Source organism: Eulemur rufifrons, chromosome 3, assembly GCF_041146395.1.
Source record: "Eulemur rufifrons isolate Redbay chromosome 3, OSU_ERuf_1, whole genome shotgun sequence".
In the NCBI taxonomy this organism is placed as follows: Eukaryota; Metazoa; Chordata; class Mammalia; order Primates; family Lemuridae; genus Eulemur; species Eulemur rufifrons.
In genome coordinates this window covers 24,408,361-24,421,947 of record NC_090985.1, presented here as the reverse complement: position 1 = coordinate 24,421,947, position 13,587 = coordinate 24,408,361, and the positions used below count along the sequence as shown (strand labels likewise).

At 58.9% G+C, this 13,587-nt stretch overlaps 1 protein-coding gene across 1 annotated transcript; it reads left to right on the top strand.

The window, feature by feature from the left end:
- Positions 1-66: 66 nt before the first annotated feature.
- Positions 67-8,702, top strand: WDR97 (WD repeat domain 97). Its single transcript, XM_069465587.1, has 24 exons — positions 67-208; positions 402-538; positions 674-1,302; positions 1,417-1,538; positions 1,731-2,430; positions 2,512-2,654; positions 2,738-2,974; positions 3,056-3,146; positions 3,311-3,443; positions 3,536-3,657; positions 3,854-3,911; positions 4,032-4,181; positions 4,278-4,535; positions 4,718-4,843; positions 4,941-5,024; positions 5,906-6,034; positions 6,130-6,384; positions 6,444-6,620; positions 6,715-6,912; positions 6,986-7,107; positions 7,181-7,343; positions 7,697-8,151; positions 8,238-8,299; positions 8,373-8,702. The coding sequence occupies exons 1-24, from the start codon at positions 82-84 to the stop codon at positions 8,567-8,569; spliced, it is 4,875 nt and encodes a 1,624-aa protein (XP_069321688.1). The 5' UTR covers positions 67-81; the 3' UTR covers positions 8,570-8,702.
- The last annotated feature ends 4,885 nt before the right edge of the window (positions 8,703-13,587 follow it).

The following is a 13,587-nucleotide window of genomic DNA, read 5'->3' as shown; positions in this document are numbered from 1 at the left end:
CGTTGTCTGGTATCCTAGCAACAGCCACTGCTTCCGCTGGGACCAGGGAGCTGTTGAGTGCCAGGACCTACAGTTGCTGAAATGGAGGCAAAAGTGTTGGGTGCAAGCAGCCCCTTTTCAGAAGGCGACAACCCAATTGTGGACCCGGATCTGTATGACGCAGACACCTTTGACTTCCCAGATCCTGGGCTGCTCACGGAAAAGAATGGTGAGGGGCTTGGCCTCCTACCCCAGGTGCCGCTAGGGAGCAGGTTGCGGGCTCAGGTTCCATTCTGGGGGATGAAAATCCCTTAGGCAGTCCCCGACCAGAAAGGGCCCTCGGAAGTGGGCTTCCAGCTGCCCCAATTTGCAGGGTTGGGGGCCCCAGGCCATGGGTGACCGTTTCCAACTCCTGCTCGCAGAGTTGTCTTTCATGGAGCCATCACAGTTCCTTCCGCTGTTTACCAGCAGCCAGTGGTGGCAAACCAGGACCCCGAGCGCCCGTGCCCGCCAGCTATGGCTGCTTCTGCGCGCAGGCCTCCACGACATCGTGGAAAAGGTGCGGCTCGCCCTGGGCATCTGCCTCGAGGGCTCTTTCCAGATCTAGCCCTTCTCCCAGGGGTTCCCAGCACCGACTCCGCCCTGATAACCCCGGTCCCAACCCTTACTTGCGGGTGTGCCCATCCCGACGCAGGAGAAGAGAGCCGAGCTGCGTGTCGCGCGCTTGACGCACGGGTTGGAGCCGCTGCGCCGCCTGGAGGTGGCAGCCGGGCTGCGCTCCGTGGCGCAGGACCCGGTGGGCAGACGCTTCGTGGTGCTGGACGGCGCGGGCCTCCTGCACCTGCACAGAGAAGACGGTTGGGCACAAGAGAAGCTGCCGGCGCCTGTGGCACTTACGGGGCTGGTGGCGGTGCTGGGCCCGCTGGGCACTGTGGGCCGCTTTGTAGGCTGGGGCCCCGCGGGGCTGGCCATCCTAGGGCCCAACTTCAACTTGCTGTGGCTAAGCGAGCCGGGGGTGGGCTTGGCGCTAGGATGCGAACCCACCTGCTGCCTGCCGGTGCCCGACCAAGGGCTGCTGCTCGTGGCTCAGATGGGCGGCAGTCTGGTGCTCTGGAAATTCCGCTCAGGTGGTCGCCGCCTGGTGCTGCGTGGGTCACCCCTGCAGCCGCCGCCAAGCCCAGAGGGCGAGCTCAAGCGTCTGGCTCTGGGACCAGCACCTCCCAATGAAGCTCCGCGCTGCTTTGCCGCCTACGGCTCGGCCGTGCTCACCTTCGATCTGCAGGCCTGGGCTCTCGTAGATGTGCGCAGGGATCTGCACAAAACGTGAGGGGGGTCCACTGGCGAGAGCCGGTCACGGCAGGGGCACAGGCCGCGCATGTACAAGGCTGTGCTAAGTCTGCCGCACCCCCTCCCCCGCCCCCCATTCCCTACCCGCAGCACCATCTCCGATCTGGCTTACTGCAAGGCGGTAGAGGCCATGGTGACGGCTTCCCGGGACAGCACAGTGAAAGTGTGGGAGGCTGACTGGCAGATCCGGATGGTGTTCGTGGGCCACACAGGTGTGCTGCGCCAGGGCGGGCCTTAAAGCGCATTCTCTATCCACCCCAAGCTTGATCCTCTGCCTTAAACAGCTCTGGGCCATCCAGTATCTCCACTGGCTCTGGCCAGGCCTCTGCGCTGGCTGCAACCCGGGCTGACAGCTCTCATTCCCTCTCTCTCCTGCACTGGAGTGACTCGCGCCCCTCCCACAGGCCCGGTGACGGCACTGGCCGTGCTCCCGAACACCACCCTGGTGTTGTCGGCCTCGCACGATGGGACGCTACGCACATGGGACTTGCGGGCAGCGGCGCAAGTTGGGGAAGTGGCACTGTGCTCCTGGGGCCAGGACGCGTTGTCTGGGCGTGTGAGACACCTGCTGGCGCCCATGGGCCCGGGTTGGCCGGTGCTCTCACTGTGCACGAGCAGCGTGGAGCTGTGGCGCGTGCGCGAGCTCTATTCCCCGCTGGCGCAGCTGCCCGCACCAGTGCTCCATCTGCAGGTGGCGCCCCCGTTGCCGGCGCTCGTGTACCCGCCGCTGCCCACGCGCCTCGTGTGCGCCTGCGATGACGGTTCGGTCTACCTACTGTCCGCTGCGACTGGGCGCACTGTGAGCGCCCTGCTGCTGGAACCCGATGACTGCGCAGCTGCCGTGGCTTACTGCCTGCCGCGCGAGGCGCTGTGGCTGCTGACGCGTGCCGGGCACCTGGTGCGTGCCAACGCAGCGCACCGTCCCATGCTTGTGCTGCACCGCGTGTGCCCACTGCCGCCCCCAGCACCAAAGCCCTGCTGCCTGCACCTGTACAGCCACCTCGCAGACCCCAGCAGCGCATTCACCTCCTGGGAGATCGTGCGCCAGCACAGGGGCGAACTGCACCGCAGCACCATGGCCTGGGCCTGGAAGGACAAGAATCGGTGGGTGCTGGAGCTGGTGAGGACAGGCCAGGTGGACGTGGTGACAGGGCCTGCACCAACAGGCTCCATCACTACGCACAGGTTCCTTCCCGTGGTGGGGCACACAGACGGCGCGTTGTCGGTGCTTGAGTGGGTCTCATCAAAGACCGTCTTCCATACGGTGGCTCACAGTCCGGGCCCGGTCACCGCTATCGCATCCACCTGGAACAGCATCGTGTCTTCAGGTCGGTACCTCCCCTATCCACCTGGCTGACCTGGGAGACCCTTCCCACCCCCAAGGCCCAGCCCTGGCTCCTGCTGCCTGCAGGTGGAGACCTGACTGTGAAGATGTGGCGTGTCTTCCCATATGCGGAGGAGAGCCTGAGCTTGCTGCGCACCTTCTCTTGCTGCCACCCAGTTGTGACACTCTGTGTGCTTGGCAAACGTGTCACCGTAGGCTTTGAGGACCCAGACAGTGCCACCTACGGCCTGGTGCAATTTGGCCTGGGTGACAGCCAGCGATTTGACCACCGGCCCCAGGACGACCCCATGGACCACATCACTGGTGAGAGGCAGAGCAAAGGTGGAGTCTCGGCTAGCAGGCCAGCGAGCTGTTCTGTTCCCTGACCCTGAGCCCCGTCCCCAGGCCTGTGTTGCTGCCCCTCACTCAGGCTGTATGCCTGCTCCAGCCTGGACTGCACCATCCGCATCTGGACTGCTGAGAACCGCCTGCTGCGGTGGGCTGGGGCCCAAGGGAGGGCTGGGCTGGGGGGAAGCTGGCTGGGCTCTTCTATCTGTGCCCCCAACCAGCCCCAGTGGCTGGAGGGGGGAGAGGGCCTTGCCCCTGCCTGTTTCCCTCTGTGGAACAGGGGCTGGACTCTGGCTCTGGGCGCCCCTCCAGGCTCCTGCAGCTGAATGGTGCACCTCAGGCCTTGGCCTTCTGCAGCAACAGTGGGGACCTGGTGCTGGCACTGGGCTCTTGCCTCTGCCTGGTATCCCATAGGCTCTACCTGCCCACATCCTACCTGGTTAAGGTGCGCATTGAGGACAGGGTGGATGAGGTGGGGTTGCTGCAGGTAGACTTGGCTCCCTAGGCCAGGGATCCAGGCTCTTTTCCCCTGCCCAGAAGCTGTGCTGGAAGGCTCCTGACATGGTAGACGACCCTCCACTGCCGCTGACCAGCCAGGAGTCACTGACCTCTGCCCAGCTGCAGAGGCTTGCCAACCTACGTGGGGCAGCCAGCCTCAGGTCTAATGGCAGGCCCACTCAGCCATCGGGAGGCCCCCACCCAGCCCTGCTAGGCCAGCACCTGGCTGCATGCCCCCACCATGAGGCCCCATCCCAGCCCCAGCATCCTCATTCCTGGCTAGTCCTCAGCCCAGCCTCTGCCCTGACCCACTGATATGCCACTCAGTGTCCCACCTGTGCCTGTCCCCATCTGCAGTGCTGCCTTGTCCTTCATCCATGAGACAGCACCAACTCAGCAGCCAGTGGTGAAGGAGGTGGGTAGGTCCTCCTTGGCCCTATCCCCTGCCCAGGCTCAGGCCTGGGAGCCTCGTGGTTGCCTGGGCAGCATGTCACAAGGCTCAGAAGAATGGGTTAACCTCTGACCCCCACCTCAGGACCTGGAAGCCTTAGTAGCCCGGGATCGAGACCTTGAGCAGCTAAGGCTGGGGCTAGTGGTTCCAGCAGACCGGCCCCCACTCTCCTGGCAGCAGCGCCAGGAAGCCTTCAACAAATATCTGCACCTGATCTATGGTTCTGGCCTGCTGGTGGGTGTGGGGCCTCCCCCAGCCCCAGCCCTGACCCTGGCCCCTTCCCCCTACCCTCTAGGCCTCTGACACAGTATCTGGTCCTACCCCTCCTAGAGTGTGCAGTCTGGAAGGGAGACCTGGCAGTGGAACACCGGGACCCTCACAGTGGAGAGAGAGATCTGGGACACGTGTGCCCTGCCCAGAGCTGGCCCCTGTCTCTGGCAGGCTGGGGTCAGCACTGAAGCCCAGGCAACACCAACAGCCCTGCCTCCTCAGGACCTGGGGGTCCTGGGCCAGCGCTTTGCCCGCCCTCCCCGAATCACCTTGCCCATCCCACCCATCTATCGGAAGGTGCATAGCAGGGCATCCCAGGTGAGCCTCCTGCCCCTCCCCCTCCTCATCCCACCTCAGGCCCCTCCCCACCCATGCCCTGACCTCAGGCCCCACCCCTGCCCCTACCCTGACCTCAAGCCCAGCCCCACCCTGACCTCAGGTCCTGCCCTGCCCTGACCCTCCCTCCAGCCCCCAACCCCATAACTCCTCCCACACCTTAGCTTCTGGCCCGCTCCTCCCTGAGCGATGACCTGGGTCTCAGCCTGGATCTGCAGCTGCAGTGGGAGCAGCTCCAAGAGAGGACAACCATGGCCCTGGACCCACCGTCCTCCCACCTGCAGCACAGGGTGAGGGACCCAGGCAGGTGGGGTGCTGCCTACCCGAGGGCAGAACTGGGGGGTGCTGGGGTCTGTGCTCTGCTTTGAGCCCCTGTCCTGTCCCCAGATCCCTCTGCTGCAGAAGAGACGGCCCAAGGAGCCTCCCTCTAACCTCAGGGGATTCTTTCCTGCCACCACACAGCCCTATAAGGTGAGACCCCTCCCCCCACTGCCCCAGAGGAACCCAACTTCAGGGGTCACAATTATTGTGTACCCCATCTCCCCTTTGCTTTCAAGCCTCTGTGTCAGTTTCTGACCCAGGGGCCATATCCATCTGTAGCCCACAAGGCCAGGCTGTAGCCCTCCCCTACCCACTCTTCACCCCTGCCAGGCCCAGTTCAGGTAGACACGGGCTCCCTACTGCTCTGGGAGCTGAATGCCTCCCAGGCCTGAGCCTGGCCTAAGCCAGGGCTCCAGGTCTCCCAGAGCAGACACCAGGCAAAGCCAAAGCCCCTGCCGGCTGCTTGTGCCTGCACAGCCCTCTCCCTAGTGGACGTGCTGGGTGGGGTAGGGAGAGCCCCTTTGAGCTTCTTCTGGAAGACCAGAGTCCCTGTCCTTTAGGGGACCAAAGTACAGGGGAACTGACTATCTTCCTGCCCTTGCCCACACCAGATGTCCAGGCAGGCCTCAGCCCCTGCCCCAGCACATGCCTGGCACTGTCACCCACCAAGGTGGGCCCTGGACCCTTATGGCTTGGGAAGCACCATCAAGCCCCCCTTTGCCAAGCTCCTTCCTTCTTACCCTATCCCCTCCCATGCTTCTTATAGATGTCCCTGCTTCAGGGCTAGGGCCTGAGTCCTGTGGGGAACACATGGGCGTGCCAGGCTCCCTGGGACAGCTGATCCTCACTGACCACCCTGCCCCCTGGTGTCTCAAGGCTCTCCCTGCCCATCTGTGTGTGCCAAGCAGAGTCTGCCCGCCCAGTCTAGCTCTTGGAGGCCTGGTGGGCACAGCCGGCTGGTTATGGAGATGACGGCAGTGCCTAGGCTGGGAGAATTCAGGCTCTCAGCCCCTGCTGTGCTCCGCCTCCAGCTCTGCCCACGTCCCATCAGCTTCCCTGGCTGCGTGCCCAACTCTGTGGTGCTACAGCGGATGTGGCTGCCTGCAGAGATTGGCCACACGAGGTCCCTGGCCCAGCTCACCTCCCAGAGGAGACGAAAGGCAAGGGGGCTGGCCTGGGTGGCAGGGCAGGGCTCGGGAGGGCTCCGCTGTCCCCAGCCCACCAGATGCCACATCTTGCACTCTCCCTTCTACAGACAGGTGTGAGCCAGTATGACCTGTGGCTGCAGCGGCACAGCAAGCGGTTCCACACCCAGTGGCAAAGGAATTTCACCCAGTGGTTAGGGGAGGAAGAAGAGGAGGAGGACGAGGAGTGGGAGGAGGAGCTGGACCTGGAGGCTGACTGGGTCTCGGCTTCCCTGAGCTCTGAGACGTCACAGGCTATTCAGCAGCTGGATTCCTGCAAACAGGGTGGTGTAGAGGTGCAGGTCCACCCCCAGGCCACTTTGAGGGTGGGCTCGGCTCTGACACCCAGAGAGGCAGGGACTACAGTGGCCCCCACTCCCCCTAGACCTCTGTGGACCTGGAGCACCCCTATGAGGCCACCAGGACAAAGACTTCCCTTCATCCCGAGTACCAGCAAAGGCGATTGCCCTGGGAAGAGTGTTTTAGGCATCTGCCCAAGTTCCTGCATTTTTTCGTCTGCCAGCACTGGTTCAAAAAGCTGTTCCCCGTCTTCACCCTGGAGGTTCGGGGGTGTCTGGGAAGCACAGGCTAGGGTTGGGGCAGGGGCACACCTGGTGTGGAGTGGAGGCCAGTGCCTCAGCATGCCCACCCCGCAGGCATACCCGGAGATGGGCACAGTGGAGGGCCTGGCCTCACTGCTCATGGGCCTGCTGAAGGAGGCCACGTGGGTGGATCGCGTCCATATCCTGCGTGCACTGTTGAGGCTGCTTCCTGACGTGAGCAGCACCTTCCGAGGCCGTCTGCAAAGCACACTTGTGCAGTTGCTCAACCTGGACCAGCCCCCCAGCCTTCAGGTGCGCCCCTTGACCCGCCCCTGGCCCTCCTCCCACCACACCTACCAAGCACACTTTCCTCATTTGTGCTCAGGACTGGATTCAGAGGCAATTTGTGATGCTGGCGCTGCGGCTGCTCCTGGCCTGCTCCCTGGATTCCCAAGACGTGGTGCTGGAACTCATGTCCTACTTCCTCTACTCCCCAGCCTCCTGCCAGTGAGTGTCGCTCCCACTGGGTCCTCCTCACCAGCTGGGAGGCCTCTGGGTAAGCCACATGTGTGTGTCCCAGGCCAGAGCTCAGAAAGATGCTGGACGGGCTGGGCCTTCAGGACCCGGAGGGCTTCCTGTTCAAGGAGATGGTGACCTGGGTACCGGGCTGTGACTTCAACTCCAAAGCTGCACTGCGTAGACGCTGCTGCCAGAAGCTGGAGGACCTGATCCAGCAGCTGCAGGTCTGGCCGGCAGGGCTGGGTGGGCCACCTGCAGGAAACTCTTGCCTTCTCCGAGGCTTTCGTTGAAGTCCTGGGGGAGAGCCAGGTGAGGCCAGCAGGCTCCTTGCCTCGCCCACCTCTGGGCTTGGAGTCCTCCTGCCTGATACATTTCTGGCCTCCTTGTCAGAGGAGGGGCAGCCTCTCCCCTGGGCTGGGGCTCAGGCAGAGGGCAGTTTCAGTGTCCGTGCAGGGGCTCCAGGAGCAAGGTCACTTCCTCCCTGCAGGTGGAGACCTTGCAGCCGCCATCTGTAGCCCAATTGTCTGCAGTACTCCCCAAGGTCTCAGATGGTACCTTGAAGCTTTCCTCTCCCAAGAAGACCACATCACAGGCTTCGATGGCCTCGGTGACACCCTCGGGCACCTCCTGGCCGACCTCAAACAGGTCCAAGAGGCTCTTGCAGACCTTGGAGATGCCCTTGCTGGTGATCTCACCTACGCAGCCAGACCCGGCTGCCCTACAGCTCCAGACCGAGCGGGTGCTGGCGCAGATGCACATCCAGCACACCCAACGTGTCCTCTCGGACACGCTGCAGAGCTTCCCCTCAGTGCCTGACACCGACCTGTACTCAGTGCCCACAATGCCTGTGGGGCCACCGCCACTCGAGAAGGCAGACTGGTCAAAGTTGCAAATACTGGACCTAGGCCTCATTGACACGCTGAACTTATTCTGCAAGCAGCAGCGGGCACGGCAGCATACCTTGATCCCAGAAGCCGAACTCCCACCCCTGACAGTGCCCAACACAGTGGTGGCACCAGCCCGGGATCATTGGTGAGCTGGGCGAGGGCAGGGGCACGGACACGGGTGGCCAAGGGCCAAGTGGCCAGGCCTGGCTGAACCTGCCTCCTTACCCCCAGGCACCACTCCATCCTCCGGCTTCAGGAGGCCAACGTTCAGAAGTCTGGAATGAGATTGAGGGGTGAGTGGAGATGGGGGCAGAGACTGACCTGGCCCCACCCCCACCCACCACCTCATTGCATCGCCCACCCCAGGCCGGATGCTGTCCCGCGCTGGCCGCACCCTGGATGGCTCGATCCGGATGTTGAAGCTGCCACTGCCACGAGTGGAGGTGCAGCCTTTCCCCCCGGGCTGGCCCAGGCCTGCCCACTCACAGCCCCCGCTGCTCCTACAGCCTGCCCTACAGCGCTACTTTGTGCTAGATGACACGGACCCTGACAGCTACAGCTGAGCTTGCTGGTGGCCATGCTCTCCACCCCCACACCCTCCACCCCACTTTCCCTTCACCCCACTTTCCCTTCACCCCAAGTTGGCGAGTGGCAGCCTGCTCAGGCCTTCCATTGGCCTTTGGCCAAGGCCTGGTCTGGAATAAAGTCCAAAGACTTCAGCGAGCTCGAGGCCATTTTCTTCCCTGGAGGGCCCTGGGATGGACAGAGAGGTCTGGTGATGGCCTGAAGCTGCAGGTAGCCAGTCGCATGTGGAAGGTGGGAGCTGGGGCATGGTCAAATCCATGGTGGGTTGGCATCTGGGACTTGGTCAGCGTGTACGGAGCAGCGTTGGTGCTGGGAGGGCCTATCTAGGTACAGAGGAGACCCATAGAGTGGGCAGCACGTCCTCTCATGCACTCAGCCAAAGCTTATTGGTCAATCTCTGGGTGCTGAGATCAGAGACTGACCTTAGCAATGGTTTGCTGGCCAGCCGATGGCCAGGAGTGGAGGGGAGTAGGGAAGGGTGTGAGTGACCACAGGTATGTGTGGAGCAGGCGCCTTTGGTGTCCATCACGTGAGTACAAGCATGACCCACCACGCCTGGGTCTTACTTTCATTCTGGAGAGGAGAAGAATTGATGAAGGAACCACATGCTTTCATCTGAGAAGCAATAACGAGGCAGCATCCATTGGGCCCTTCAACCTAAATATCATGAGAGATGGACCTTATGAGTTGTGAGTCACGGAAGCCCTCGCTGTCGTGGCCTGCAGGGCACTAAGAAGACTGCCCGTCGGGTCCTTGTGCACAGTAGCTCTTTAGACTGCTTTTGGGAAGTTTCCTCAGCTTTTTAAATCCCCCTATTGGCTTGTCTAAGCAGTGATTTCTTTCCTGTAAGTATTTTCAGCTTCTTTTTTTTTCTTTCTTTTTTTTGGAGACAGAGTCTCGCTTTGTTGCCCAGGCTTGAGTGCCATGGCATCAGCCTAGCTCACAGCAACCTCAAACTCCTGGGCTTAAGCAATCCTCCTGCCTCAGCCTCCCGAGTAGCTGGGACTACAGGCATGTGCCACCATGCCCGGCTAACTTTTTATATATATATTTTTAGTTGTCCATATAATTTCTTTCTAATTTTTAGTAGAGACGGGGTCTCGCTCTTGCTCAGGCTGGTCTTGAACTCCTGACCTTGAGCGATCCTCCCACTTTGGTCTCCCAGAGTGCTAGGATTACAGGCATGAGCCACTGTGCCCAGCACATTTCATGTTTTAAATGACAAAAACAAGAAATGCTTTTTATAAGGCTGGGCAGGGTGGCTCATGCCTGTGATCCCAGTGCTTTGGGAGGCCAAGGCAGGAGGACCACTTGAGGCCAGGAGTTTGAGATCAGCCTGGGCAACATAGAGAGATACCATCTCTACAAAAAATTTTAAAAATCAGCCAGGCATGGTGGTGCACCCCTATAGTCCCAGCTACTTGGGAGGCTGAGGCAGGAGGATTGAGGCTGCTGTGAGCTATGAGTGTGCCATTGCACTCTAGCCTGGGCAACAGAGCAGGATCCTGTCTCTAAAAAGAAAGAAAGAAATAAAAATAAAAACTTGAGAAAGTACACAAAATTTAAACAGATCACAAAAAACGCTATCATAAAGGAAAATGATATATTTATTAATATGTATTAATATATATTTTAAAATTAAGATGTGTATTCATATAAATATACCATTACGAGAGTAAAAAAGTCAGGCCACAGAGTGGGAGGAGACAACTGCTATATGTGTAACTGTCAACCTAAATGACAGAAAATATTTATTTAAAAGTAAATATTATTTATCCAGAAATTGGATATTGCAAAGGGAATACACATGCATGCCATAGTAAATTATGCACATATTCAGAGGACATGGGGGACTCCATGTCTTGAAAAGAAAAAAAAAAAGGAAGATGAATATTTCTAAAGGGAAAATGAGGAGGATTACATAACTGTTTTCAGATCATTACCCTTGGCCACAAGGAACGATCGCAAGGGTAATGCCAGGCTAATCCTGGACTGGCAATTGCGGTACAGAAGTGTAAGGTTGTGCTGGTCTTTGTGCAAGGCTGCAGTTTTTGTAGAGTCTTTCATTTCATAATAGTTCTTGTTATCAGGCATTTATGCACCATAACCCTTCTCTTCGGGGCCTTCCCTGTCTATATTTGTCAGGGTTTTTTTTTTTTTTTTTTTTTTTTTGAGACAAGGTCTCATTCAATCTCAAATTCTCAAACTGCTGGGCTCAAGAAATCCTCCCGCTATGGTCCTTACATCATGGGCCAGAGTCAAGGAGTCTACCTCTGCTAGTTGCCAAGTATACCTACACCAGTCATGTATACAGGAACTAGAAAAATAACACCAGTATGGACCCATGGACCTACTGGGCCCACTGTGAGTCAGACCAGCTAAAACTCCATTTGTCAGGTAGTCACCGGTGGGCCATAGTGACAGTTTAGATTCTCAAGAATAAATGTCCCTTCAGTGCCCTCTATTGACGAAGCCTAGCATTGCACCAGCTGCCAGAAGAGTAACGTTTACAGGGCCCAGCTGCATTATCACAGAGTAGGCAATCAAGAGTGGACTGGCACTCTAGCCTGAGCAACAGAGCAAGACTGTCTCAAAAAAAAAAAAAAAAAAAAAAAAGTCGACTGAGAGCTGAAAGGCAATAAATTGATAACTGGAGCAGGCACGGTTAGCATGTAATTACCATAAGACCCAGTCACTCCCTTTCTAGGTATTTGCCCAAGGGAAACAAAAGCATATATTCACACAAAGACTTGCCCAGAATGTTCATAGCAGCTTTATTTTTAATAGTGAGAACTACAAACAACCCAAATGTCCATCAATAGCTGAATAAATAAATTGTGTTATATTCCCACGATAGAAAACTATTCAGCAGTTAAAAGAACTATTGATATATGCAACAATATGGATAAATGTCAAAGTCATTATTCTGCGTGAAAGAAGCCAGAATCAAAAGAGTACATCATTGTGTGATTCCACATATTTATAAAGAGTTTCAAAAATTCAAAATAATCTGTAGTGACAGAAAGCAGATTAGTGTTTTTTTTTTTTTTTTAGACAGAGTCTTGCTCTGTTGCCCGGGCTAGGGTGCCATGGCGTCAGCCTAGCTCACAGCAACCTCTAACTCATGGGCTCAACTGATCCTCCTGCCTCAGCCTCCCGAGTAGCTGGGACTACAGGCATGTGCCACCATGCCCGGCTAATTTTTTCTATTTTTAGTTGTCTGGCTAATTTCTTTCTATTTTTAGTAGAGACGGGGTCTCGCTCTTGCTCAGGCTGGTCTCGAACTCCTGACCTTGAGCGATCCACCCGCCTCGGCCTCCCAGAGTGCTAGGATTACAGGCGTGAGCCACCGCGCCCCGCCTAACCTGTCTTTTTGATTACAGCCATCCTAGTGGTTTTGGCACCAATAATGTCTGCTACATCCCACTTATGCAAATTCTGCAAAACCATTATGAACATGGGGACACTGTTTGCTCTTAAGGCAGCTTTGGAAAGAACCCATGCAAGAAAGGAACGCTGAAGCTTAAATTCTATTACCCTCCTCTGAGCACTGTTACCTCGAAGGAAGTGGATAGAAACTGAGCAGCCCTGCGGAGTGGAGGAGCTGAGTATCTCCTTCACCTAGTTGCCCAGAAATGACAGCTCTGACAGTTAAGTTCCCAGCCTTGTGCACAGCTGGGGAAAGAGCATTCCAGGCGGAGGAGACAGTAAGTGCAAAGACCCTAAGGCCAGAAAGACCTTGGCCTTCTGTGTCCTGAGCAACCAGCCTGGCAGATGGCAAGTGCCCCAAAAATGTTCGAGTGCCTTCATCTGCCCTCCCTTCCTTCCAAGTCCGTGTGTTCCTAGAAGGTTGCTGCTTCTTCCACAGTGATTAGGCCAGTGGAGGACACATGAAGAACTGAATGGCCGTCCTTCCCTGGGACAAACTCCGACACCAGAAGAAACTGTCTTCTGCGAGGACCATGGACCTGGGAGAGCCAGTGCCCTTCTCTGCCAGCTGCCTGCAGCAGGTGAAAACGATACGGAACCACAGAAAAGCGGGTGACGGGGGTGGAGGAGTAGGGGTTCTCAGGGTAGACAGCACAGGGCTCCAGAAGCTAGTCTCCGGACAAACTTCCAAGTTATGTGGACCCATTAACCAATTTTCTTTTCGTGCAAGTCAGTGAGATGGGTTTTTGTCACTTGCGCCTGAATAAGTCCTGACAAATGCCCCAGATCTACCCGCTGTGAGATGCCCAGAGGCCTGTCCAAGGCTGCCCCCCAGGTCTCACCCTGGGGCCCTCAGCGCCGAGCTCCTGGGTGGCTACCTTCCAGAAGGACCCTGGACCACACCTTCACACAGCTAGTCACTGACCGGGGCCTGCGGAGACCGCACGACACGCGAGGGCAGCCGGGAAGCCTAGCGAGACAGGCCTGCGCCTCGGGACTCGGCCCACACCCCCGCCCACAGTTCCCCGCGCCGGCCTGGCCCCGCCTCCGCGCATCGGTCCCTCCCCCTGTGTCGAGTCCGCAGCCCCGGATTGGCCGCCGCGGCTCTTTGTCTCTCTGGTGGGCGCGGCCGCAGCCGGATCAGCGCCGCTAGGAGCCCAGCGGAAGGCGGTGGCTTGGGGGAGACTCGCTGAGGCATGCGGGAGGCCGGGGCTGGTGGCGGCGTCGGGGAGGCCGAGGCGGGCTCGCCGGGAGGCCCGGGACCAGGCCCGGAGGTGGCGGCCGCGAAGCTGCTGCCCTTCCTGGCGCCGGGGGCGCGGGCGGACCTGCAGGCGGCGGCGGCGCGGCACGTGCTGGCGCTGACCGGTTCCGGGCCGGGCCGCGCGCTGTTGGCGGGGCAAGCGGCGCTGCTGCGGGCACTGGCCGAGCTGGCCTCGGGCCGCGACGCCGCCCTCGCGCTTGTGAACTTGGCCGCCGACTCCGGCCTTCACGAGCAGCTGCTGGCGGCCGACCCGGGGCTGCCTGCCCGCCTGCTGGGCCGCGCGTTGGACCCGCAGTGGCCGTGGGC

Bases quoted from the DNA above. Each gene is read 5' to 3' on its own strand.
- WDR97 (XM_069465587.1), top strand. From the start codon at position 82: ATGGAGGCAAAAGTGTTGGGTGCAAGCAGCCCCTTTTCAGAAGGCGAC. The intron at 3,912-4,031 runs GTGGGTAGGTCC...CCCCCACCTCAG, and splicing joins AGCAGCCAGTGGTGAAGGAG to GACCTGGAAGCCTTAGTAGC. The intron at 8,300-8,372 runs GTGAGTGGAGAT...CGCCCACCCCAG, and splicing joins GTCTGGAATGAGATTGAGGG to GCCGGATGCTGTCCCGCGCT.